The 25,510-nt window shown below is 41.5% G+C and overlaps 1 protein-coding gene across 2 annotated transcripts in view; it reads left to right on the plus strand.

Moving 5' to 3' along the window:
• Positions 1-25,510, plus strand: part of CDH13 (cadherin 13) — a 1,038,962-nt gene that overhangs the window by 208,600 nt on the left and 804,852 nt on the right. For both annotated transcript variants that reach the window (XM_045441270.1, XM_045441271.1), the window contains exon 2: positions 15,895-16,006. In XM_045441270.1, the coding sequence (XP_045297226.1) occupies positions 15,895-16,006 (112 nt within the window). The remainder of the gene's footprint in view (positions 1-15,894; positions 16,007-25,510) is intronic.

Raw genomic sequence — 25,510 nt, forward strand, 5'->3', positions numbered from 1 at the left:
TTACAGAAAATTGACCCAAAAAATATCATGAAGAGGCTGAAATGCCTCTGGGTTTTTTTTTTTTTTTTTTTCTTTTAAATCCCATCTTTCCACAATTGCATTTTCTCTGCAGGAGCCTAATTCAAAAAGGGCTGGTTCACGGAAGGCTGCCTGAGAAACTCATGGTTTTGTTTATACTCACGGCCGTTGTGGGGTGCCTCTGTTTAAAACATGTTGGCCTAGATTCCCCCAGTAGTTCTCCATTTTTGTGACTGGCATCAAAGGCAAAGAGCAGCTGAAAGGCTTTGTTGGCCCCTCCACGGCCGCTCCCTTTTCCACCTGCCTTCGGGCTTTTGGTAGGCTTAGCCCAGGGTTCTGCAAACTTTTTCCTGGAGGACTAGTTCATACATACTGCCGGCTTTGCAGGCCATAAGGTTTCTGTTATAAACCACTCAACTCTGCCACTGTAGTGAGTAAACAGAGACAATAGGTAAATTCAGTGAGCATGGCTATGTTTTAATAAAACTTTATTTATAAAAACAGGCAGTAGGCTAGATTTGGCCTGTGGGCCGTGATTTACCAACCAAGGCTTGAGTCAGTGGGGGACTAGGACAGAGCTCAGAGGGAGGAGAGTAAGTTTCCACAGGCTGCTCTGTCCCTCCACTGGGGGTCACAGCTCCTCTCCGTGAACCCCCTCCTCATAGCTCCCTCTGCTGGGTCTGGAAACCATCTTTCCTCTTGGACCTTCCGGCTTAGGTGAGATAAAGGTGCCCCACTGTTACTGGGGTGCTGCCCTATGCCTGTGCCCATTCTGCCCAACCCTGCCCCATACTTTTGCTAGTTCCTGTATCCCTTTCTCCTCCAATGGCTCACTTTCCTGCTGGGGCTAGAATACCTGGGACTGAGTTTACTGAGATATGGGATTTTCAGTGCTAAACCCAGATAGTGTCTGAAACACTGGGTTATCGGTCACCTGAGCTGGGATGGAGCTCTCCTTCCTCCCCAGTCTCTTTTCCACTGCCTTTTCCTGCTCCCAGCACCTCTCCCTGGGAGACTCACCTTCCTGGCCATCTAACAGATTGATACAGGGGCCCAGTGTGGCTCGCATTCCTCACCAACAGCCCCTCTCTGCTTGAGCTCATTTGCCCCTGGAACAAAGTCTGCGGCTGATGTCTACTTAGGGAGACTCTGGTGTGGTCTCCCAGCCTAGTGTGGAGGACTTTGCCATAACTGTACTTTGCACTGTATAATGTTCAAAGGAGATCTGTTCTCTACATTTTACTATTGGGGAAATAATACTATTTTTTTTTTCCTAAGAAGAATCAAACTTACTTTAAAAGAGCAGTAGGGGGGCGCCTGGGTGGCTCAGTTGTTGTGCATTCGACTTCGGCTCAGATCATGATCTCACAGCTTGTGGGTTCGAGCCTCGTATCATGCTCTGTGCTGACAGCTCAGAGCCTGGAGCCTGCTTTGGATTCTGTGTCTCCCTCTCTCTCTCTCTGTTTCTCCCCCTGCTTGTACTCTATCTCTGTCTCTCTCAAAAATAAATAAAAAACATTAAACATTAAAAAAAAAAAGCAGGATTAGCAGAAACTTTCACTATTACATTAATCCAGTTTGAGATGAACATTTCCCAAGGACTGACTCAGGAAATTTCTGGTAATTGAACTTGTGGACCCAAAGAGATATGAGAAAAAAATATATAACGTTCTTCTCAAACTATTTTTGGCTTGGATGTTTTCTTTCTTCCCAGCTCAACACCTGACAAACGTTTGCTTGATGGAGAGAAGTTACTGGCTTATCCACACCTCGGTTTAATGCAGTGCTAATAATGGGAGGGGTTTGTTACTTAATATACTTGCATCTACATTTACCTTTTTTGTTTGTTTTCAGTGAGAAGCAAGTTGAAGAGGCTTCTCGCCTATTATAGAGATCAGAGAGGAGGGTGTTCATTTGACACTGCAGTGAAGCCAAAGGAGGGGATGTCCTCTGTCTTTGGAGACCGGCAATAAGCCACTTTTATCGCCCTAAAATGTTTGTGCCTTCGAGCAAGCTAGCTAAGAGGAAAAGCCTGATTCTCTGAGAAAAAATGAACTTGAGTAACGGAGCAGGCTGACTCAGCTCCTCAGAATCCAGAAGACAGTAAATATGGAAACAGTTTCAAGAGGAGAATACTGTAGACTTTTTTATGGTGGTGGTGGTTTCACTATGACAGACAACTTCTCTGCAACCCATTCGAGGGAGACTCTTTTCCTAAGAGTATGCATGAAGCTCAGGGGCTGGGGGGCCAAAAGGCAATGTGAAATGAATGAAGAGGCCTTGGTAAAGAAAAATACGTCCAAAAAACATGAGGGCACACCAAAAATCACTTACAAGTTTAATTTAGGACACCAAGAGCACAACTGAGGTAATAAAAGGCAAATGGTACATGCCTCTGGGGGACCACCAGGGGGGGCCTAGACTGTGGTCATCTAAGGATGAGGTTCTGCCTGTCAGGAGAACGCTTGACTCCAGTCCCAGCACTGTTTCAAGCCCAAGTACTTAGTGAAAATCCTTGATATTTAAATGTTAGCAATTAATCCACATTCTAAAGGCCATCTCACAGGTACAGTGGCCTTATGGGACCTGCTGGCCATCAGAGTCTGCACCCTCTCTGTTAGAGCCTGTTTGTCCTTGGAGCAAAGTCTACAGCCGATGTTTGACTATCGAGGGAGACTCTCGCCTGACTGCCACATCTGTGTTCTGAACATTAGCAGTGCCATAGACAAACTTTCAAGGTCAAATTGATTACCCTCCAGCTTAGCAAAGCAGCAGCTCCCTAATTATGTCAGAAGACAGGATTATCTCTGATCTTTTGAGCTAGGATTCTGGATAAAACATCAAAAGCAATATTTAAATAACACGTGGTTGTGAATCAAGGATTCATTGCATTTTTCTCTTAGTAAAAAAAACAAAAAAACAAAAAAACAACGGATTATGGTGGGCCATTTTGCTCCGTTAGTAAGGATTTTCCAGGCTATTTTAACTCCTAGGTATTATAACACCATCCTTGATTACACAGTGTCACCATGGGAAAGAAGGATGGTTTCCTTGGTGTCATGGTGGTTCCTGTTTGTAGAGTCCCTGCAAAAATCCAGGCAAGTTCTTAGCTCACAAAACCCAGAATTAGGCTGTGTCTCCCTCTCTCTCTGCCCCTCCCCCGTTCATGCTCTGTCACTCTCTGTCCCAAAAATAAATAAACGTTAAAAAAAAAAAACAAAACAAAACCCAGAATTAGGAACTGGCATAGCCAATGCAGTGCTGGAACTGCTCAGCTCATGGGAGCTAATTGTGTGCACATCTCTTCCCCAATTCTGTATGCAGTGACCACATTGGTCACTCAAAATTGACCATGATGGGAATATTTGCACCATGGAAATCAGAAAATGTTACAAATCAAGGCATTTCTTTATTGGAGAGCTGGTTGTTAAACACTTACCAGGATTCCCTTGGGTATTCCTCATCCTGGATGGCCTCCCTGTATTTCTTCCTTGTAACCTGAGGCCACCTTGTGTTCCATTTAGACATCATATTACTGTCTTGCTTACTACTCTAGAACTATGAAGCAGAAGAAAGCTGCATATTACGTTGTTTTCTGGTTTCTATCTACTCAAGAATTCTTGCCTTTTAAAAATAAAGTTGTGGGGCTTGGTTAAGCATCCGACTTCAGCTCAGGTCATGATCTCACGGTCGGTGAGTTCAAGCCCACGTAGGGCTCTGTGCTGGCAGACTCAGTCCTGAGACATCAGAGTCATTCTGAGTAATCAGTAGTCGCAGCACAGAAGGGGAAGTTCATGGATCACCATCATTCATACTCCTTCCCACTGTGCATCATCATTTGTTCCTTTGTTTCTTGTTTGCTTATTTATAAATATTTATTTTTAAGAGAGAGAGAGAGAGAGAGCGAGCAAGCACACATAAGGGGATGGGCAGAGAGAGGGGGAAACATAGGATCCAAAGCTGGCTCTGCACTGAGAGTGAGAGAGTTCAACACGGGCTCAAACTTACCAACCATGAGATCATGACCTGAGCCAAAGTTGGATGCTTTACCGACTGAGCTACCCAGGCACCCCCATCTTCTTTTGTTTAAAATGTCAGGGCACACAAGCAAAATCAACTAAACTAATGTGTCTAGGACAGTGGTTTCTCTAGTAACCTTACTGCCATTCCCTTAACATTGAGCCAACTGTGTTCTCCTTTTAATTATTTCTACTAGATTCCTTACTTCTTTCCTATACTTTTAATTGGGCCTTTAAAATATGTATTTACATACCAGTGTTTCCTGTTATGCTTTGTCTTCCTAAAGGGTGGGAGCCTTGTCTTACTAAATTTTGTAGTGATCTTGGCACGAACAGGTAGTAGGCACTCAATAAAGGCCACTTACATCAATGAATGAATCCTTAAGAACATGATTAATTGGCAAATAGAGGAGTCATTCCTTCTGATTCATTTGGAGAAATTTTTATTTGAACATTAGGCAGTTAGATTTTATTTTATTTGTATTTTTTATTTATTTAGAGAGAGAGTGTGAGCAGGGGAGGGGCAGGAAGACAGAGAGAGAGAGAGAGAGGGAAAGGGAATCCCAAGCAGGCTCCACACGGTCAGCACAGAGCCTGAAGTGGGACTCAATCCCACGAACCATGAGATTATGACCTGAGCTAAATCAGGGGTTGGACGCTCAACCAACTGAGCTACCCAGGTGCCCCTAGGCAGTTAAATTTTAAAGAAAAGATGCATATTACATTATATCCCAAGAGAGCGTGTGTGGCTTTCTGCTTAACACAATCTGTTCCTTGACTCCAACACCAACTTTTTCTGGGTTTATTTCTTTTCTTCTGGAACTTTTCAAAGTGAGAACCTTTAGCAGAAAAAACAACTTAACAAGATAGACATTTATTTCAATAGAAGAATTTTTCCTGGTGTGAAAAAATAAATTACAAAAAGGACTTTGCCTCTGAAAGATAATTAATAAAAACCTTCCGGTGTGATGACAAATCTGACATCTTGTCTGATGTCTGGCAGAGAAGAAAGTGTTGAGAGTCACACAGTTAGAATAAAATTTTCCACTTCACAGTGAGGCCAGGCAGGATCTGATAATTATTTCTAAGCAAGAAAAGGTCGTAGTCTAGTTGTTGAATTGACACAACATCAGGCCTGGATGTGTGACTGTTGACCATCAGTGGGATCTCCTTTTATGTTTTCCTGATTTCATAGGTAAATATTGTCAGGAATGTGAGCGGTTATGGGATGACTTCCTCTTGGACATTTTGGGAGGTTTTCTTGTGTATTTTTGTTTTTATATTTCGGCTTTGATGATGTATAATTGGCAAACAAAATTTTAATATATTTAAAGTGTACATCATGGTGACCCGGCACACATATACCTTGTGAGAGGATTCCCTGCATCGAGTTATTTAGTTAATTACCACCTCCATCACCTCACTCACATATCTGTCCCTTCTTTTTTTAAGGCTTTTTCTTTTTTCGGGGGGGAGAACATCTGATTTCCATTCTCCCAGCAAACATCAACCATAAAACAGACTGCCAGACATAGTCTTTATGCTCTCCATCAAATATTTAGAATGTATTCATCTTACTCCTGAAGATTTGTATCCTCTTACCAACCTATCCGTGTCTCCCCTAACTCCCAGCCCCTGGAAGCCACCTTCCTACTCTCTGTTTCTATGGGTTTGATTTTTTTTTTCCACATATGTGATATTATGTAGTATTTGTCTTTCTCTGTCTGGCTTATTCCTTTTAGCATAATGCCCTCATGGTTCATCCATGTTGTTGTCACAAGTGTCAGTATTTCCTTCTCTCTCATGGCCAAATAATATTCTATTTCTATATAGAATATATATATATATGTATATGTATATATATATATATGTGTGTGTATGTGTGTGTGTATATATGTATGTGTATATATATGTATGTATATATATGAATATTCCATAATATGTAATATATGATATACATGGAACATATTATATATGGTATATATATAATATATATCATATATTCTTTATACATTCTTCCACTTATGGACACTTATATTGTTTCTATACCTCTTAGACATTTTGGACTCAAATTGTATTTCTAGAACTTTCCCCTTCCCTTATAGAAGGTATCATGGGTTATAGTAGGCTTAGTAATGGTTCCCTGAACATGTCCACATCCTTATTTCCATAACACATGACTATTACCTGGATAACCCAGGTGGACCTGACATAATCACAATGATCCTTATAAAAAGGAAGCAGGAGGCGTCAATTAGAAGCAGAAGACCATATGATGGTGGGAGGAGATAGTCAGAGATAGACAAGAATGCTATCCTGCTGGCTTTGAAGATGGAGGAGGGATATCATGAGTGAAAGGATGTAGTTGGCCAATGAAAGCTGGAGAGCAAAAGGAAACCGGTTGTCCCTTGAAGCTTGCTGAAGGAACACAGCCCTATTGACCCATTTTAGACTTCTGGTACCCAGATCTGTAATATAATAAAATATTTTTCAAACCACCAAGGTTGAGGTTATTTGATATAGCACCAATATAAAACTAATACATGAGGCATGTCTTATTTTGAGTTCGCCTGAGTCAGAGCTGGGGACAAAGAACTAGGTACAATTTTTTTTTTTTTTTTTTTTTACTTTGAGAGGTGACCCAGGAAGCAGGAGTGAGGGGCAAGAGATGTGGTAGGGGAGGAGGGAGAGAGCCAATGTAATGAAGTATCATTGAAGTCACTGCCGTGGGCAGCCAGGGTTCAAACCACCAGGACCTCTGAATGACACATGGGATGTCCTTCAGAGGCATCCATCCAGAGGAGGGCAATTAGGGCAGTTAACCAGCTGCCGTTTTGCAGCATTGAGGGCGCCTTGAGGGCTGTCCCTGGAGCATCAGCTCCTCAACATTTCTCAGCTCTGCCTGACCTCACATTAACCAGGTTCCTGCAGTATAGGAGCAAGCCCCACCCTGGAATATGAAAAGGCTGGGGCACTCTGCAGGGTAAGCCTGAGCTCTTAGGGGACTGTCCACTGTAGCAGTAGCTGAGATGGCACGCTGGCTGAGGTGTTGGACTCAGGTGTTGTCTTCAATTAGACTGAATCCTCACCCCAAGATCTATTCGTCTAGTAAGTTTCCTACCTGGTGTCTCCATGGGTTTAGTGTTTTATATACAGACTGGACAGGTCTTTCAGCACCTGGCAAACAACTGGTACTTAATATTTGCTCAGTCAAACTTCCTGGGGCTGCTAAGTCTCACCCACGAGTATCTCATATAGGGACTTCCTTCTTTATTTGTCTTAAGGGAGGTAGGTCTTATCTGGCATTTGAAACCCTCATTTAAATTGCTAAATTTACTAATTTTAGTTACTACTAGGTAAAATTACTAATTTAAATTACTTAAATTTAAATTACTAAAATTTCATAGAAGATGTAAATAGCACCAACTCTAGGGCAGGTACAGCCTCTAGTTTCTATGAAGGGCCAGCAAACCAAGCCTTCCTAATTGCATTCACTGAAATTCTTACAAAACAATTTCTCCTTTAAAATTTACCAGTCGAGTCTAGTTGATTAATCCTGGAATCTTAGTAGTAAAGAGTTAATTCCATTTACACAAAAACTATAATTTCATTGAGTGAATTATTTTTGGTTCTGTTTTAGCCAGACTACAGGAGGACATGCCCAGTCAACTCAATCCTACTGTAAGACAAAAACACTTTCAAATAATCTTGAAAACATCCCAAAGCTTGTTATCCCTGCCAAATTGCTTCTTGTTTCTTCAGCTGGCATGTCTTGGTGTTTGCATTTACCAAACTCTGCATGGAACATTCTTTAGTATACATTGCTACTTGAAAAATGGCAATCATGTTTCCAATATGGCCTTATCTGTGTCATCATCCCAGTTCCTATTCTCATTACATGAGGGTGTTGTTCCTTTGTCTATATTTATATAATACTTTTTACATAATCCTCTATCCTAATAAAAATAATAACAGTTAGTAGCATGTAGCACCTATTATGAACCTATCCTATCCTGTCCTAACCGTTTTGATTTACATTAATTCATTGACCCTCACAAAGCAATGATGGTAGATATTGTAACTGGATGAACTGTACAAATGAGAAAACTAAGGCACAGAGAAGTTAAGTAACTTGCCTAGGATTGCACAGCAACTAAGTGCTAAAACTGGGATTTGAACCCAGATAATCTAGCTCAAGATTCTTTTTTTTTGAACCACTTCCTAATTCACAACATATAGAAAATAATATATTGTGTTATTCGTCCATGTGTCTGCCTTTCCTTCTAGGTAATAAGTTTGTCAAGTGCTTTGTTCATTTCTCCATCTCCAGTATCTATCCCGGGGTCTGGCAGATAATAGAAATTTTAAACTTTGAATAAGGGAATTAATGAAAAAAAAAAAAAAGGTCCCAACTACTCTGTCATAACAGCAGATCTCAATGCCCCACCACTTGAAAGGACAATTGCCAAGACAAAAGAAAAGAGGCTGTGCCTGTTTGCGCTCAGGAATGGAGCACTCAGACAGCAGTTTCCACCTCATGACCTTCTGACAGTCTTGCCCAAGGTTCCAAGGTCATGAGCCTTTTTTCATCTTCCTTCCTTTCTTCTCTTTCTCACTTTCCCTCCACTCCTCCTCCTTCCCTCCTTCCTCTATGCTTCCCTCTCTTTTGATTTGCCCAGATTATATTTACATCTTGAAAAACCAAGTAAAGGGAACGAATGTTTTCTGAGCCTCTACTGTGGGGCCAACACTATGGTAGACTGTATGAGTTTCCTCTGGCTGCTGCAACAAATTACCACATGCTTAGCATTAACTAAAATTAACTAAATTAAAAAAGATTAAATTAACCAAAACAGCACACATGGATTGTCATATAGTTTTGAAAGTTACCAGTCCAAAATGGGTCTCACTGGGCTAAAACCAAGTTGTCAGCAGGGCTGAGTTTCTTCTGGAGGTTAAGGGGGAAATCTGTGTTTCTGCCTTTTCCAGCTTCTAGAGGCCTCTTGCCCTCCTTAGCTGGTGGTCTCTTCCTCCACCTCCACAGCTGACGCTGGCAGACTCCATCTTTGTCACACCACATCACTGAGACCTGGCTTTCACTGCCACATCTCTTTCTCGAACTCTTCAGCTGAGTCTTCCATTTTCAAGGAGTCTTGTGATTACATATAGATAATCCAGGATAATCACTCTACTTCCTACTGGAAAGTTAGCTGACCTTAATTCCCCATTGCCATTTAATCTAACATATTCACGGATTCTGGGGATTCAGCTGAGGACATCTTTGGGGGACTGTAATTCTGTACCTTCCTTTTAACAATTTGAGGAAAAGATACTGAGTAGCATTTAGTTGGAAATAAAATCTAGATGTTGGTCTCAAATTGTGTGTGAAGGCAACAACACTCAACAGCTCAACTTGTGCATGAAGGACTCACCAAACTGGTAGTATTCTGTCTCTTTATCTTCCCAAGACTCACAGAATCATTTCTAAGAGTCTGTTACATTATGGCCAAGATGGTGGCAGGTGTTGTGTGTTGTGTGGCCATGAAACACCAGGAAGATTGTAAGGAGGTCAGATTTAGAGCTAGTGTGGGTGACATGAGCTTACATGTCAGTGAGGATATTGACATGTGCCCACACGTGTGTGTGCACGTGTGTGTGTGGGCATGGGTGTGCCCACACATGTCTTTGAAATACCTCTTTTCTCCATGCTTTCCCTGTAGGTAGAGTGCCTTTATAAACCCTCTGGGGACTCTGGCAGGATAAAGAGTCAATCAAAATTCATTGCTGTAACATTTTTATATCCTGCAAGTCAGAGCCAGTAGCCTTTTTTCCCGTCAGTCTCAGCCCCTCCAAACTGAGTCCAATAGACAGACTTTGACAAGAGTAAACCAGAGGTGTTTTGTAGCAAGGATAAAGTAACTGTCCATCCACGTTCATAGCAAAAAGCAGTGAGTCAGTGAGAGGAAAACAACCAGGGGCCAGGAGACACTAGTGAGTTCGCTTGGAAAATACCATTTTGGAGCTGGCTTAAGAGAGGATGAGATCTGAGATTGTTCACTGCCTGCTGAGATAATTATTTGTGGCAGGAAACTTCTCTTTTTTTTTTTTTTTTTATTTATGGCTGCTTCAAATACAGTTGAGTTAAGCTTTCTTCAGTCCTGATATTTGTCTCTGGCCTCTGGTGATGTATCTGTGATGCCATGGTGTAGAAGCCCCTCTGTCCTTGTCCCTTCCATGTTTAGCATAGAGTGGGGCAGGTGAGCTGCTGACTCACGCAAACACCCCCAGATCTCAGGGTCTCCACAATGCATGTGGGGTTTCCTTGTTGGGTACCTCTCTCCTAAGTCCTTGTCTTCTAAGCAGGGACCTATTTCTGGGCTCTTTCTATTGGATGACTCCACCATCTTGGAAGTCCTTCCTTTCTGTTTTCATAGATGGGGAAGAGAGGGCATTTCAGGGGCCAGGCCAAGAAGTGGGGAAAATCCTTTTCCTCCCTTTATGTTGACCAGAGTTTAGTCACATGGCCGAAATCACTACAACAGAGCCAGGAGCACACAGTTATGGATACCATTATGACAAGTAGCTAAAGCCTTGTAACAAGGAGCGTTCTTTGCTTAAAAAGCCTCTTTCCAAAGTCTAAAGTAGGGGTTGCAAATTCAAATGTCAGGGACAGGGCAGGGGCAGGGGGGCAGATATGTGTGTGACGGAGTCAAGCAAGCAGAAGAAGTAATATGGGGGACAGCCAAGAGGGGTGCGCTCTTTATAATATGATAATTTAACTTTTATGACAGACTGCTATGGCTAAACTAACCAAATCTGCTGGCCACATCCATCCCATATGCTGCCAGTTGGCAACCTGCAGTCTGGGACAGAAAAAAAAAATTTTTTTTCTGGAAGCAAATTCTAAAGTTGGCTATGTTCTTGAATCACTACCTGTCAGGATAAACATAAACCCTTTCTTTTTTCAAAAAGAAAGCTCTAAACAGCAGCAAAGAAATGGACGCTAAAAAAAAGAAGCAGGTATGAAGAGTGTGATGTAAGGCTTTGCTATTGGTGTGTTTGTCTAGGGCAGGGGCTCTTACACAGAGGACAGAGCTCTGGGCTTGGTGTTCTGCAAAAGCAGCACAACTCAGCTCGCAACAGGCACTGATGTTTTTCATTGTGCACCTGACCCCAAGATGCAACTCCCCTCCCATCTCTACGTGACTCAGGCCCCTGCTGTTCCCCTTGAAATATTTCTGAGCACAGTCTGTACACTGAACAGTTTTACAGTAACAACTAAAGTAATCTTTTGATGACATCTGTGAATGTCTACCCTGGGCAATAGAATACCAGTGAAACATGTATATTGGCTTAAACGTAATATATAGAAACAATGATAATGATAGCAAACATTTCTTGAGCAACTACTGTGTGCCTGGTACTACATAAGTCTCCTTACAACAAGTAACTCACTTCCTCCTGATGATAACCTTAAGATACTATTATTGTTCCCATTTCCGTCTGAGGAAACTGAGCCCCGGAAGGTTGCTTGCCCAAGGTTACAGCTGGTAAATGGCAGCAGATAAACTGGGAATTCATACAGAACCAGTGTGGCTGTGTCCTGTGCCTGTAGTTTGTCTGAACATGAATCTGCTTTCATAAGCAGACTGATTGTAATTTTCAAATAATAGAAATCCTTTGGTGATCACAAAAGTCGATCACTGCTGAGCTTTCAAAGGTGTATTGGTTGCCTGTTGTTTATGAAGTACAAGGTAATGCATACATGAACAAAAGAACCATATAGGAAGACCATAATTCCCAAGGCATTAAAGATAAGTTCAGAATGTTGTTCATAGCATATATTCTGGAAACGTTAAAGGGGATTTGGGGGAAAGTGTATCTAGGTCGTATATATTTTTTTATTTTTTTAAATATTTATTTTTGAGAGAGAGAGAGGGTGGGGGTGGGCAGCAGAGAGAGGGAGACACAGAATCAGAAGCAGGCTCCAGGCTCTGAGCTGTCAGCACAGAGCCCGACGTGGGGCTCGAACTCACAAGCAGTGAGATCGTGACCTGAGCCAAAGTCACTCAACTGACTGAGCCATCCAGGCGCCCCTCTAGGTCATATATTTATAAGAGTGACATCTGATAATGTTGAAGAAGAGGCTTGCTTGGTTCTGGACTAATGTCCAAATACTTTTAAACCAAAGAGGGATGCTTCTTGACATTCTTCCACCAAACTCAGTATGATTGAGATTGAAGGGTGGGTGTCTGTGACAAAGTCATGCACAGATATTGCTTAAATTCTGCTAAAAAGTCAAGGGGCAATGGCAGTAAGTTGAAACTACCACTACTGCCCAGGTGGAAGTCAGTGTTGGGGAAGAGCCCCCAAATTAGTCTGGATTCTTTTTTAAATGAAGTTTTGTCATTGCAGAGATGTGTTACATGAAACCCAGACAGACACAAAGGAATTCATGTGAAAGCACAGAGCGTGTGGCTTAAAAGGACAAGTCTATATTCCCCTCCACTTAGCTAGCTAATTCTGACCCATCTTTGAGATCAAAGCAGAGAGATGTCTCTTCTGTGGATTTGCTTTCTCTAATCCCCCTAGATGAAATCAGACTCCCTGTCCCTGGCTTTGACATGCTCCCAGAGAGACCTGTAATTTCCCTTCAATTTAAATTCTAGTTAATTAATTAAATTATGATTTGCTAATGCCTGGCACCTTTTCTGCTCCACATTAACAGCTAACATTTGCTGACCACTCTCCTGTGCAACACTATTCTAGTTGCTTTAGATGCACCATCCGTTGAGTCCGTATAGCTCCTCTCAGTTCACATCTCATTTCCCCATATTTCTGTTACTGTCAGTCAGTAAAGGAAAGAGCCAAGATTTGAACCAAGCAAAAGACTCGGGAGTTTTTGCTTTTAATTACTGCATGATTATGCTTCTATACGGGCTCCAGAACAGCACCTAACAGAGTGCTTGCTGAATCCCCAGGAGAGTAATAAATTTGGGGGACTAAGTGAATGAACTCAATGCAGGGAGGAGGGGCTCTCTCTTACTTCCTAAGTCACACCTTGCCCAGGAGACTGCTGCCTGTTTTTCCATTAAAAGCATTTAACCTGAATTTTAGTGGGTGGAGGCACCTAAGAATTTATAAAACCAAGCTGAACCTCTGGGAGTCTTTTGACCCCTCCCACCCTCCCTGAGGATTAGCTGTTGGGAAAGGTGTATTTTTCCTTCCTGACTCCAGAAGAATCCTGAATAGAGCCCACCAAGAAATCAGGAAGGAGAAGGAGCTACAGAGAGACAAGAACAGGGGCGCGGCTCTTCCTTCCTCTCAATCAGTTCTGGATTCTTATCCTCAGGATCCAGAGAGAAATGGTATCTCCTCAGTTCCTACGAGGTGACTGGTTTACTGGTCTGGGGTTGAGGGCGGAATTAGCTGATTAGAAGGTTAAGGTATAATTGTAGGCGCAGGATGCCTGGAGGCAACCTTTGACCATTTGCTATTTAACTGAATTAGCTGTTGGCCAGTTAAAGATTTTCTGCTTGCAAAATCGCCAGCAAATTATTCTGAGTCCTGAATCTGCATTCTGTGTGTGTGCCCCTTGGGGTGTTAGCATTATGACTGCCTCGGAAGCAATCTAACCAGAGCCTGCTCTGCAGGCAAGGGGAAGTTTCACAAGCAGAATTGCTCAGGTACAGAGCTATAATAATACCCTAACCCCTTTGATTTTAGAGAGATGATGTCGGTCAGGGTGATGATTCCCCCATTTCAATTTCTCTGATGTTCCTCAGTCTGACCACACCATGAACCTCCAAAGATTGATTCTTTGTCTTATTCCTTGGGGTTCAGTGCATTTCAGTGGGCTGTTATTTACAGAGAAGCCCGGGTTCCACAGCTTCCAACCTTGTGTACAACCCTTTGAGTTTGCTGGTGGGGACGATAATGAGTTTTCTTCAGCAGCTGTGTACAGTGGTTAAGAGTTTGTATCCTAATATCAAAGTTTGGTTTCCCAAGAAGCAGACACTAAGTCAAGGATTGGAGTGCAAGTAGCTTTCTTTGGAGAGTGGTGTCAGAGAAATAGCAACAGGAGTTGAGGAAATGAGCCAGGGAAGAAAAGGCAGTGAATGGAAGATGAGTTATCAAGCTAGATGCCATTGTGGACAACTGGAGTTGAATTCCAAGTGGAAATAGGGAGACAGAACACTTGCCTCCCATGTATGGCTCCAGAGGGGGAGAGAGCTGAGGTATTTGTGCACCAGTTCCCACCTGGTATGGTGGAGGGCTGCTACTGAGAATCTCCGAACGCTCTCTGCTGGCACCATGCTGTTAAAGCAGCCTTCCATGGGATTCAGAGAAGTAGCTCAGCCAAATGTAAAGTCCTGCCCTAGGGTGTGGAAAGCCTGTGGGGTCTGGGAGGAGCTCTGACCATGATCCATCTCAGAGGACACCTAAGCCTGGATTTGGATCCTGGCTCTACCTGTCCCAACTCTACAATCTTGGATCTTGGGCCAATGTGTGAGAACATCAGGCCCTTTGTAAAATGTAAGAATTTAATTTCCTATAAGAAATTAAATATGGGGTACCTGAATGGCTTGGTTAGTTGAGCGACCAACTCTTGATTTCAACTTGGTTCATGAGTTCGAGCCCCGTATCGGGCTCTGAGTGGACAGCGCAGAGCCTGCTTGGGATTCTCTCTTCTTCTCTCTGTGTCCCTCCCCTGCTCTCTCTCTCTCTCTTTCAAAGTAAATAAACATTTAAAATACTAAATACATCATAGGGCTGCTGTGGGGATTAAAGGAGATGATGCGTAGCAAACGTAGACATGGTTGCCATGTACTAAAGGCTGAAAAACGTTAGCAATTGTATGTTAAGTTTTATGGAGCATCTTCTCTGTGCCAGTATACATGGTAGGTCCTTGGTATCAAAGTTGGGGAAAAAGAGGTAACTCCTATCTTCACAGGGCTTGTAGTCTTTGCCTACTAAACCTACAACTCTTCCTTGCCTTACTGAATTACCCCTTGCCCAGGAGTGTGTCACCTACTATTATATTCCAAAACATATAGCCTACATTTTTGACTCTGGGATGAAGAACCCCAAGGATTTGCAAAGACAAAGCTGAGCTTTTGGAAGCAATTGTGAATTTTAGGTTTTCTAGTAGCCAAACTTACACAAGTACAAAGAAAGTGGTAAAATTGACTTTAACAACGTATCTGTTTAGTCCGGTCTGTAAAATATTATTATTTGAACAGTAATCTATATACAAATTATTCATTATTTTACATTATTTTGTTTTAATTTTTTGTAGTCAGTCTTTAAAATCCTATGTGTATTTTACACTGACATTTTCAGCCCAGCTACATTTCACATGCTTAGTAGCTGTGAGTGTCTCAAGGCCACCATATTGGATTGCAAAGGTCTAGTGGGCCCTCAATTCCTTTGGGAAGTAATTTCCAATGGAATAGTTGTGCTTTCCTCCTCATTATAGATGGCACTGCTCCTTTGCATCTGTGACAGTGAAGTTGGTTTTAGCTCAGGCATCATATGAAATTGACTGTTTTTGTAACGAAATTTCACACATAGAAACCATGGTGAGAGTCTTAGCAGGTGTAAAAATCTGACAAAGTTATTTCTTTAACGGCAACTTAATGGAAACTGCAGCAGCTGTTCCCATTTGCGTGTTTTCCAAATCTCATCGCCAAAACGAATTGTTGGCAGCCACGGGAGAAATATCAACTTACCTCTTCATTTGCGAAATAAAATTAAAACCTCAGCTCATTTCTAAAAGTCACAGATTTGGTAAAAGTTAGCAGGGCAAACACATAAGCCGCAGTTAAAATATTGATGGCTTCGGTTTTTTTCTCAGGTGCTGCTGCTAACATCTGCAGAAGATTTGGACTGCACGCCTGGATTTCAGCAGAAATTGTTCCATATCGATCAGCCGGCTCAGTTCATTGAGGACCAGGCGATTCTAAACCGTAAGCAATGTCACTTGATGATTCTTTTGGCCCATTTTCGTGTTCGAACTCACCAATGTCTGAGAATGTGTCTCAGGATGTGGTATTCCCTAAGCTAAGTGTTTTCTGATTGTTTTCTGTCTCTGCTTGACCCAGGGTGGAAGCTCTTGACCTAGGGCCTTGTTAGCTGAGAGGTGAACAGAGTAGTTGTGTATCGCTTTGTAGTATTTTGTCATCAGTGAGCATTTCCCCACTACTCCCAGAAAAGGGGACCACCAGTCTCCAACGTAAGGAAACGAAATCCATTTCACTTGGGCAGATCCCTGAGTGCAAAACCATTGTCTTCCCATGGATTGATGTTTGATCGGGATTTCTTGTGAATAGTGTTAGGTCAAAATGATGGTGAGAGCAGGTTGGCTTCTGGGAATTTTTAGTCCTAGGAATTCAAAACTCCTATTCTGAAGGCTAATTGAGGCTCTTCAGAAAGATTCACAGAGGTAGGGAGGCAAACCATAAGAGACTTTTAAATACAGAGACCAAATTGAGGGAGGATGGGGGCTTGGGGGAAAGGGGATAATGGGTGATGGGCGTTGAGGAGGGCACTTGTTGGGATGAGCACTGGGTGTTGTATGTAAGCGATGAACCACGGGAATCTACCCCAAAACTCAAGTGCACACTTCACACACTGTATATTAGCCAATTTGACAATAAATCATGTTTAAAAAATTAATAAAATAAAATCATTAAAAAAAAAAAAAAGAAAGATTCAGAAACTCTACTGGCTATTTTGTGGAGTAAACTCAAATCCCCCCAAATTCCAATGAAAATATTCTCCTGTCAGATCTGTGGTTATCATCTCTTCCTATTTTTAATGCCAACATCACATTGTTTTATCTTCAGGAGAGTAGGGCGTACATTGCTAAATGTGTGGTGAGCATAGTTTTAGCACAATAGAATTTAAAATTGATGGTAGGCAAATAACCATTTAATTGTAGACTCTTGGGCACCATTTTTTAACATCCGGGAATGAAGGATATGAAAACAGTGATTTAATTTGGTCAGATGCTCCAAGGTCCCTTTAGGGAAGATTACTGTGCATTTGCCCTTATGGTCTCAGGTTCGTCTTCCACACTGACCATACTCCTTCATTCCTGTGCTCTGTGGCTGGTATGTTTAAAGGAAAGGAAAACAAAACAAAACAAAAACAAAACAAAACAAAATCAGCCTGTGTGATTGGATTATTCTGTGAGGCTGGAACACATTTTAAGAGTTGAAAGGAACACGGTAATGAAGACGCAATGCTGAGCAGCAAGGCAGCTACCCAAGGTGAAGTCCGTGAGCATCTTGATGCAATTACACCAATGAAATCATGTCAGTAATTAGAGTCTGCAATGACAAGGTGCAGGATCGGCACAAGAAGTGAATTCCAATATGTGATTTCATGTTAATTTGATCCCTGAGTGTGACTTTTGAGTCAGACCATCAGGAACCCTCATTTGTCTTTTGAGTCTTCTATTTATCAGAATCAATGTGTTTCAAAGGGAACTTTGTTTAAGAGAACCATTTTTCTGGCTCTTCTCTTATCTGTCTCATCTTCTCTCTTCTCTTTCTCTCTCTCTCCCTTTTCTTTCTTTTCTTTTTTCTTTTTTGCAAATGGTTATCCCAAATGGCACGTATATTAACATGGGTGGGAATGTGAAACCACCCTGAGTATGGAAATTAATAGAGTTGGTATGCAAAGCAGGCCCATAAATGTGATTGCTTCTGTAATCCTCGCGACACCAAACAGCTTTTAATTCACCGCTGAGAAGCTGGAAACAATCATACTTTGGGGGATCTTTTTAATTTAAACCAGACCATACTGTACATTCCAATATCACAGTTTTGTGTGTATCTGTGTTTTTTTTTTAATCCCCTAAGTAATTATGTGGGTTATGGTTGTTGGTTCTGTGTAAGCTAGTAAATGCTAAATGGAACCAGCTTGATTATCAATGATAGCACATTTAGGAAAAGTCAGTAATATGGGAATTGAGGATATTTAAAATTTTATATATGAATTTGTGTATAAATTGTTGAATCAGCAAAATCTGACTAGCTCCCCTCTCGGTGAAACTGTAGGTTCATATGTCTTCGTAGGGTTAAAAAAAAATACGGAGAGTAGATTTGGTTTGGTACTTCTGAGTTCATCTCAAAGCAATATACATAGACTGTTATGAGTTAGGCCCTGAGAATAAGGTTAATTGTACCTAAATGAAGAAGATAGTTTCCATAGACTCCAGAATGCCTACTGAATATTGTTTGGGAAAAATCTGGATTTCTAGAAGAAGTAGCAAAGTATTGCTCTGTTCTAGAGGAAAGGAAAAGTCCGGAGTATTAAAGAAGTTTCCCCCTAGCCAATGAACATTCCCCCTACTCTCTCCCTCCCTCTCCCTCTCCCCTCTCTCATTCTGTTTCTTTCATGGGTTTCCCTATGGTTTCGATCTCTTGAAAATGTGATTAACCAAGAAACTGGTGAGTGGTGGGTACTCTCAGAACGAAGGCCATATTGACACAAGGCTAGCGTCTGGGTGAAAATGGAAAAGAATCAAACAGAACCAGAAAGCTAAAAAATACTTGAAGTTGTATACTAAGATCCAGGAAATGGTTAGGATCATGTTAGTGACACACAGACACAGACACACAGACACACACACAGACACACACACAGACACACACAGGCACACACAAAATTGATGTTTTAGGTAATAAAATTTTAGGTTAAAAGACACCAGGCTAGTAACATCTCTTGAACTCTACTTATGGCATTTGTATTTTCCATTTTTCCTGTTTCTTTACAATACTTAAGAGCTTTGGTTTCCAATCATTATAAAGTTTTGTCTTGTAGAAGATGTAAACACAGCATAATCAATCAGTTGATGTCTACACTTTTCACCATTCTGTAAAGTTGTCTGAAAGTCTTGTGTCCTTGCCTGACAGACGTATTATATCTGCTCATACCCCATACTTATATTCAACCAATTCTGTGTTCAGCTTTTAGCAGGCTATAGAGAATGTTTATTCTGTCCACGGCTTCCTGCTCTCTTTGTTCAGACAGTAATATTTCCTTTTATCCTTTTTCATCTTTTTCTTCAATTCTCAATGACTTATCTTTTTCTCCTTTAACTGTTACTAATGGTCACCTCCATTCCTTTTATTTCCCTAATATTTTATTCACTGTTCACTCCAATACATCTTTCCTTCAGTTGTTCTAAAGCCTTTTATTTTCTTCACATCCAAATAACTCTTTATTCTACTCTCCTTTCCACTAACTAGACTTGCTTTCGTCTTTAAAAGGCCATTTTTCAACAAGCTTCTAGGATCAGAACATGGTGTCCCACTATTTCTTCTAATGTAACCAGGGGAGCTCTTTCATTGTATCTTTCACGGTGTGATGCAAAGCCCCCAACTCATGGTAACTTGGACAAAAGTTTCCTGCCTTCATCCCAGTCTTGAAAGATGAGCTGGGAAGATGTGGCTATTTCCTTTTTTTTTTTTTTTTTTTTTTTTATGAGAAGTACAAGAAGAAGGGAGAGGACAGTTTAGAAGGCAGAAACTCAGGAGGTATCTATTCAAGGCCTTTGTATTCAGGGAGGAATCTTTAAGGGGTTTGTGGTAAGGGTTCCCTCAAGGCCTCCAACACCCTGAATTCTCTTAATGGGTTTGTGTTGTTGCTTGCTCATCTGCAACATGAAAATCATGTGATTCTGGTACTCACCATCTTGAGCCCGTGATCTCTGAATAGGGATGCTGCTTATACACTCCCAGTCGACACCCAGGCTTCAGAAGAGTAAGTGGCCTGGAAAACTGAGCAGCTACCAGCTGAGGTGGAAAAGGACCAAGTGATAAGCCCCTGAATATTTTGTGTTCTGCAAAATTACAGAACAGACTATTCTGCCCTGGCCGCATCAGCTCAGACACATCTTCCTAGCATTATGGAGAGATCTCTGATCATCAAGGTAGCTAGGGGAACCATACTCATGACCCTCCAGCTTCAATTATGGGTTGTCTCCAACTTCCAGTGTCCAGAAAGGACACCCCATTGGCCATCCAGGCACTATCAGGCCAACACTTTCCTGCCTCTTCTTGTTCATTCTTCCTCGATCACTTATTGTGGACCACAGACACACACAAACACACAGACACACAGACACAGTTACACACAGATAAATTGCTGCATCTGAGTTACAAGCCATACAATTACACTTTTAATCATCAACCTGCACTAGTTAGAATAGGCCTGGTATCAAACAACTCCAGTGAGCTGACACAATGAAAGTTTATTTCTCATTCAGGTCATGAGGATACAGGTTGGGCTACTTCTTGGGTAGCTCTACTCCAAGTGTCTGCCCTCCACACAGGAACTTGAGGACTAAGGCTGCTTCCAAGTTGGTCCTACCATTCTGAGCCTTCCAGTCATTCTTATGTCACTTGGCTGGGGACAAGAGAAAGTATGGGAGAAACACAGGTTTAGCCACTTTAGCTCAAAAGTGACCCGTAATTTCTGTTCATACTCTATTTGCCAGTCATGTTAAGGCTGGGCTGGCCATGAGCAAGTCATTTGAACCCTCTGAGTTTTTGATGATCTCATCTAAGAAGGATAGTAGCGGTTCTTAACTTTTAGAATTGGTGATTATCGATGAAGAAATGTGTAGAATGCATTGAAAATGCAATGAATAAATTAAAGCTGCAATTATTATTACTGTCACTATTGCTATTGTTGCTGCTATGGTTGTTATTATTACTGTTATTCATGGACCTTAGATGGGTTCAGTTTCCCTACAGTGACTATCTAGTCCAGGCTTTATAGAAGACAAATCATGGGTATTAAAAATCTGAAGAAGTGAGTGATTTTTAAGATTTGAACTCTATGAACCAATAGAACTTTTTTTAAATCTTGGGTTGATTAAAACATATTTTTAAACATTTTTCTAAACCTGGATATGAAAAAAGAAAAAAAAGAAAGCATATAGATAAGATAGAGGGAGAATACTACCATTTACTTTAGTAAGAATGTTCTTTTGAAAGGTCATTCGGAAAAACATAAAAATAAAATAAAAGATCATTTGGCACCAAAAAACAAACAAAACAGGAATAAGGACTAATTACAGCAGAGAAGGCAGTTCTTTAATATGAATAAATCTTCCTTTGTAAGAGAATGTGCCAAAGGTCCTTATTTACCTCATTTTGTTGGGAGATCACATATCAAAAGCATTAGGTTGATGTTCTTTTTTTACTATTGACTTTTATGATATTGTTCTGAAGTTTCAATATGTTCATTTTTCTACAAAGGCACGGATAAGTCTTAAGTGATTTCCTTATGACAGGCTGTATGCCCACACTGACAGCAAGAAAAGAGAGAGAGAGAGCATTTCTGGAAAATGTAAGAAAGTTTGCATACCTTAGGAACAGATGTTGGGATTTGCAAAAGCGTCATGGGTGTTGACCAGTGTGTGTGGAGTGCCCCCTTGAACCTCATAACAGGCCTTAGGGGACAAAATACTCTCATGTGCCCATTTTAGAGGTAAGGGTACTAAGGCTGGGGTAGGCAAAGCAATTTACCCAAGGTCATATCACTCATATTTGTCAGTGTCAAGATTTGAACCTAGGATTTCAGTCCCATGGTTCTTATCCATAGTTCTCTGGTCTAGTCTCTTGTAGTTTTTGTTGATGTTAAGGGTGACACATCAAAGAAATTTGCCCCTTAATTTCCCTATCTATATTCATCAGCCTGGTTGAGACAGAGAATTTCTACTGTGTTGTATTTTTTCTGTTCATAACCAAGTTTCATTTTTCCTCTGTAATATTAAAAAAAATACAAAAAAGTACCTCTTTTTCCTTGTTTATAATGGATCCAGTTAGTACCAGATTGTCCATGACCTGCACTCCTGGCTTTCCACCCTCCCTATGAGTTTCTTTCACCAGGACACTGGTTGGTCATGCCACCTTGACACTGACCTTGGTTAGTAGCCGGGTCATCCATGGAGTGCATGGTGTTGCATTAATCATATTTGTACTTAACATACATGAGTCATGGCTTTTGAGGGTGTTTTTAATTGACTATAAATCAAACAGGGAACTTGAAAAATGAAGGCAATTAATGAAAAAGCAATGTGAGAGGTGTTTTGCATCCTAACGTAGGAAATACATCGCCAGTGAATTAAATGTCCAAACAAAGGCCCTTTTGACCCTGCTGAAAAGATTTCATTTGGATGGTAATAAATGGATGAACTTTCCAACCTGGCAGGTGGAGAAAATGCCTGCTTCCTGAGTTCAAGCTCACTTGGGCTTTTATGTGTCCATATTCTCTGTCTTTTATGGGTCTATATTCTTGTGAACTTCCCAAGCTCTTTTATTTTTGTTTTTAGTTTTTGTGATTAAAATAAAAACAATGATAATTTATTTTCCATTTTCTGATTGTATTTTGCACTACTGACTCATATTTTCCCTCAAGTTGGGAGATTAATTAAATGATTAATGAAATACTTGACCATCCCCTGTACAGCATTTTGGATAGATCTGAATATGGTTAGAGTTTCAAGTGGTATATTTATTTAAGCTTTTGGGATATGCCAACAAATATTACTCTGAGGCCACTTAATTCACTCCACATTATGAAGGTGACTATACTTTGGGTCAGAATGTGGACTCCTATTTACATCAATGAGAGTTGTTCCTATATTTAAATAGAGTCATATAGTGATGTAGTATTTGTATGGGTTTGCTTTTCCACCCCATTAACATATTTGTGACAATCTCATAATCATTCAATTAATATTATTAAAGTCTTCATAAATATATTATATTAACCACCTCATTTTATAAATGTAAGGTGATATAGTAAATACAGAATAAAAGGGACACAAACCTTGTGTTCTTGGAGAGGGCTATAATGAAGTGCTTAGAGATCCTTCCGTTGAACTCGGGCGCTACGTTGTGCTTTGAAGAGTAGGAAACATATGAAGTAATGGAGTGAGGGGCCCAGTCAGGTGAGGAATCTAATGCAGATGGGCTCCTGTAGTTTTCTTATCAGCAGAATGGAAGAAATAAACAGGCTGGAGGAATCACACTGTCAGCCCTGGGCTAAATTTGCCCCACAGATAGGCCCTGTCTGGCTGCTCAGTGTGGAAGTGTTTAGCGAAAAATATTTAATGAAAAGAATTTGTTGTCAACATTGAGAATTTCACTTTTTAAAAATTCGTAACTTCTGGGAAGATTAGGCCTGGAGAATACAGATCCCAGAGGCAGGCTGCCTGGGTTCAAATCCAAGGTCGGCTCATTATCAGCTAAGTAATTTGGGCAAGTTAGAGGAGCACAAAAAACTCATTGTGCCTCAGCTTCCTCATTTGTAAAATGAGTATTATAATGGTGGTAACCTCTATAGGTTGCTCTGAGGATTGAATGTTAATCTATCTAAAGGGCTCTGAATAGTGGCTGGCCTATAGAAAGCACTAGAATATTAGCTACCAGAAGTGGTGTAGTGATAATAGTAGCTGAGCTCTTCCCTGTGCCCCTCCAGTCTCTGCTGTCCTCTTATCATCCAGTCGGCTTCCTCGTTCATTCTGCCTACCCCTTATAGGCATCTAAATTCACTCCATGAAGGGGCACCTGGCTGGCTCAGTTGGTAGAGCATGAGACATTAGATCTCGGGGTTGGGAGTTCAAGCCCCACAGTGGGGGGGCAGGCTGTACTTAAAATACTATTTTTAAAAATCTTAAAAAAAAATTCACTCCATGAAATCACCATTGTCCCCGGTACTGGTGTATGGATTGAATGATGTGCCACAAAGACCAACCACATGTGTTGTTTTTATCAAACCACTGCTGTTACTGACAGTAACTGTTCTTGGTGGTCAGAGAAGCAGAAGACAATGCTGAGTGATGGGAGGGTATGGGCTGGCTGGCATTGGCTAAGATTTTGAAATCTATTTTCAATGTTTTGAATCATCAATACACATAATGTGTGAAAAGGAGTACCATGTGTTCAGACAGTGTGACTGGGTTTCTAGAAGTTCAGAATAGGAGATAAGAAAGAAGAGTGGGGAGACATGGGCTGTCATGGAGCCACCTGCAAAGTTCTCAGATGGAGGTGGTTGGGAGGTATATCTGAGGAGAGGTGGGAGCATGACCGAGGAGCACGTATAAACAAAATAAGGGTGGGAACAGAGCCCCAGAGAAATCCAAGGGTCTAGACTAGGGAAGCCATATAGTTTTTTTTTTAAGGTTATTTATTTATTTATTTTGAGAGACAGAGCAAGAGGGGAGGGTCAGAGAGAGAGAGAGAGAGAGAGAGAGAGAGAATCCCGAGCAGGTTCCAAGCTGTCAGCCCAGAGCCCAATGCGGGGCTCGAGCTCACGAACCACGAGAACAAAACCAAGAGTTGGATGCTTAACCGACTGAGCCACCCAGGTTCCCCTAGAAGTTTTCTAAAAGAAATGAATAATTAGTTGAGTCTATCCCAGCTCACTGACTTGTGTGACCCCTTTACTCTCTGCACCTCTGTTTCTCCATTTGCATAATAAGGGTATATCAGTCTCATTATAGCAGGGCTGTTTGGGCTGTGATCCAAAGTAACCCAACTCCACCTGGCATTAGCAAAAACATATAAAATTATCAGCTCACATGACTGAGATTTTTGAGGCTTGAACTTGCTTCAGGAACAGCAGGATCTAGAGGCTCTGATGATGTCATCAGTATCACCCTTCTTCCCTCAGTTCTGCTTTCTCTCGTGTTGGTAGCCTTCACTCTCAGAGGTCACTTGCCTCCAAGATGGTGACCAGAAACCTCAGGATTTCCTTCTCTCATTTTAACAACTTGAAACATCTCTTTTGCAAGTGCTTCAGCAAACATCTCCTGGCTAAGTCTTCTGGTCCACTTGGGCTCACGCACCTATACCTGAGCCAGTCACACTGTCAAGAGATTTTGGTATTTCTGCTGGCCAGGACTGGGGAAATGGAGATGCTGTTCCCTGAAGGAAAGGGGCAATGCTGGGCTGGCAAAAAACAAGAGTCCACCGTGAGGGCGTTTTACTCTGCTGCTAAGGCCCTTTTGAGCACCAGCATTCCATGACGGCAGGCTGTGCCCAAGTTTAAGAATTTGTAGAAGCCAGCATACACACACACACACACACACACACACACACACACACACACACACACATGGAAATGTTCTCAGGTGGCAGGGAATGAGGATCACTCTCACCCCGGGTTGCTCACTGGTGGTGCTGGTGAGCAGATTGCCTAATTAAGACTGTCAAATCCAATGTGATGCCATATGGCCTCACTCTTCAACCTGTTGAGTGTCTTTGCTCACATGGTTCTGGAGCTGATGTAAATCTCTTTTATTTCTGCTTTTCTTCAAGGGAGTAAGAACACAGGAACATAGGGATGTTGCAGGAGCATCTCCTAATTCAAGGTATTAGAACCACATGAATCGGGCTGCTTAATGAGTAAGGCATCAAAACATAAACTGGGAAAGATGAAGCATGGCT

This window comes from Leopardus geoffroyi, chromosome E2 (assembly GCF_018350155.1).
Source record: "Leopardus geoffroyi isolate Oge1 chromosome E2, O.geoffroyi_Oge1_pat1.0, whole genome shotgun sequence".
NCBI classification, from domain to species: domain Eukaryota; kingdom Metazoa; phylum Chordata; class Mammalia; order Carnivora; family Felidae; genus Leopardus; species Leopardus geoffroyi.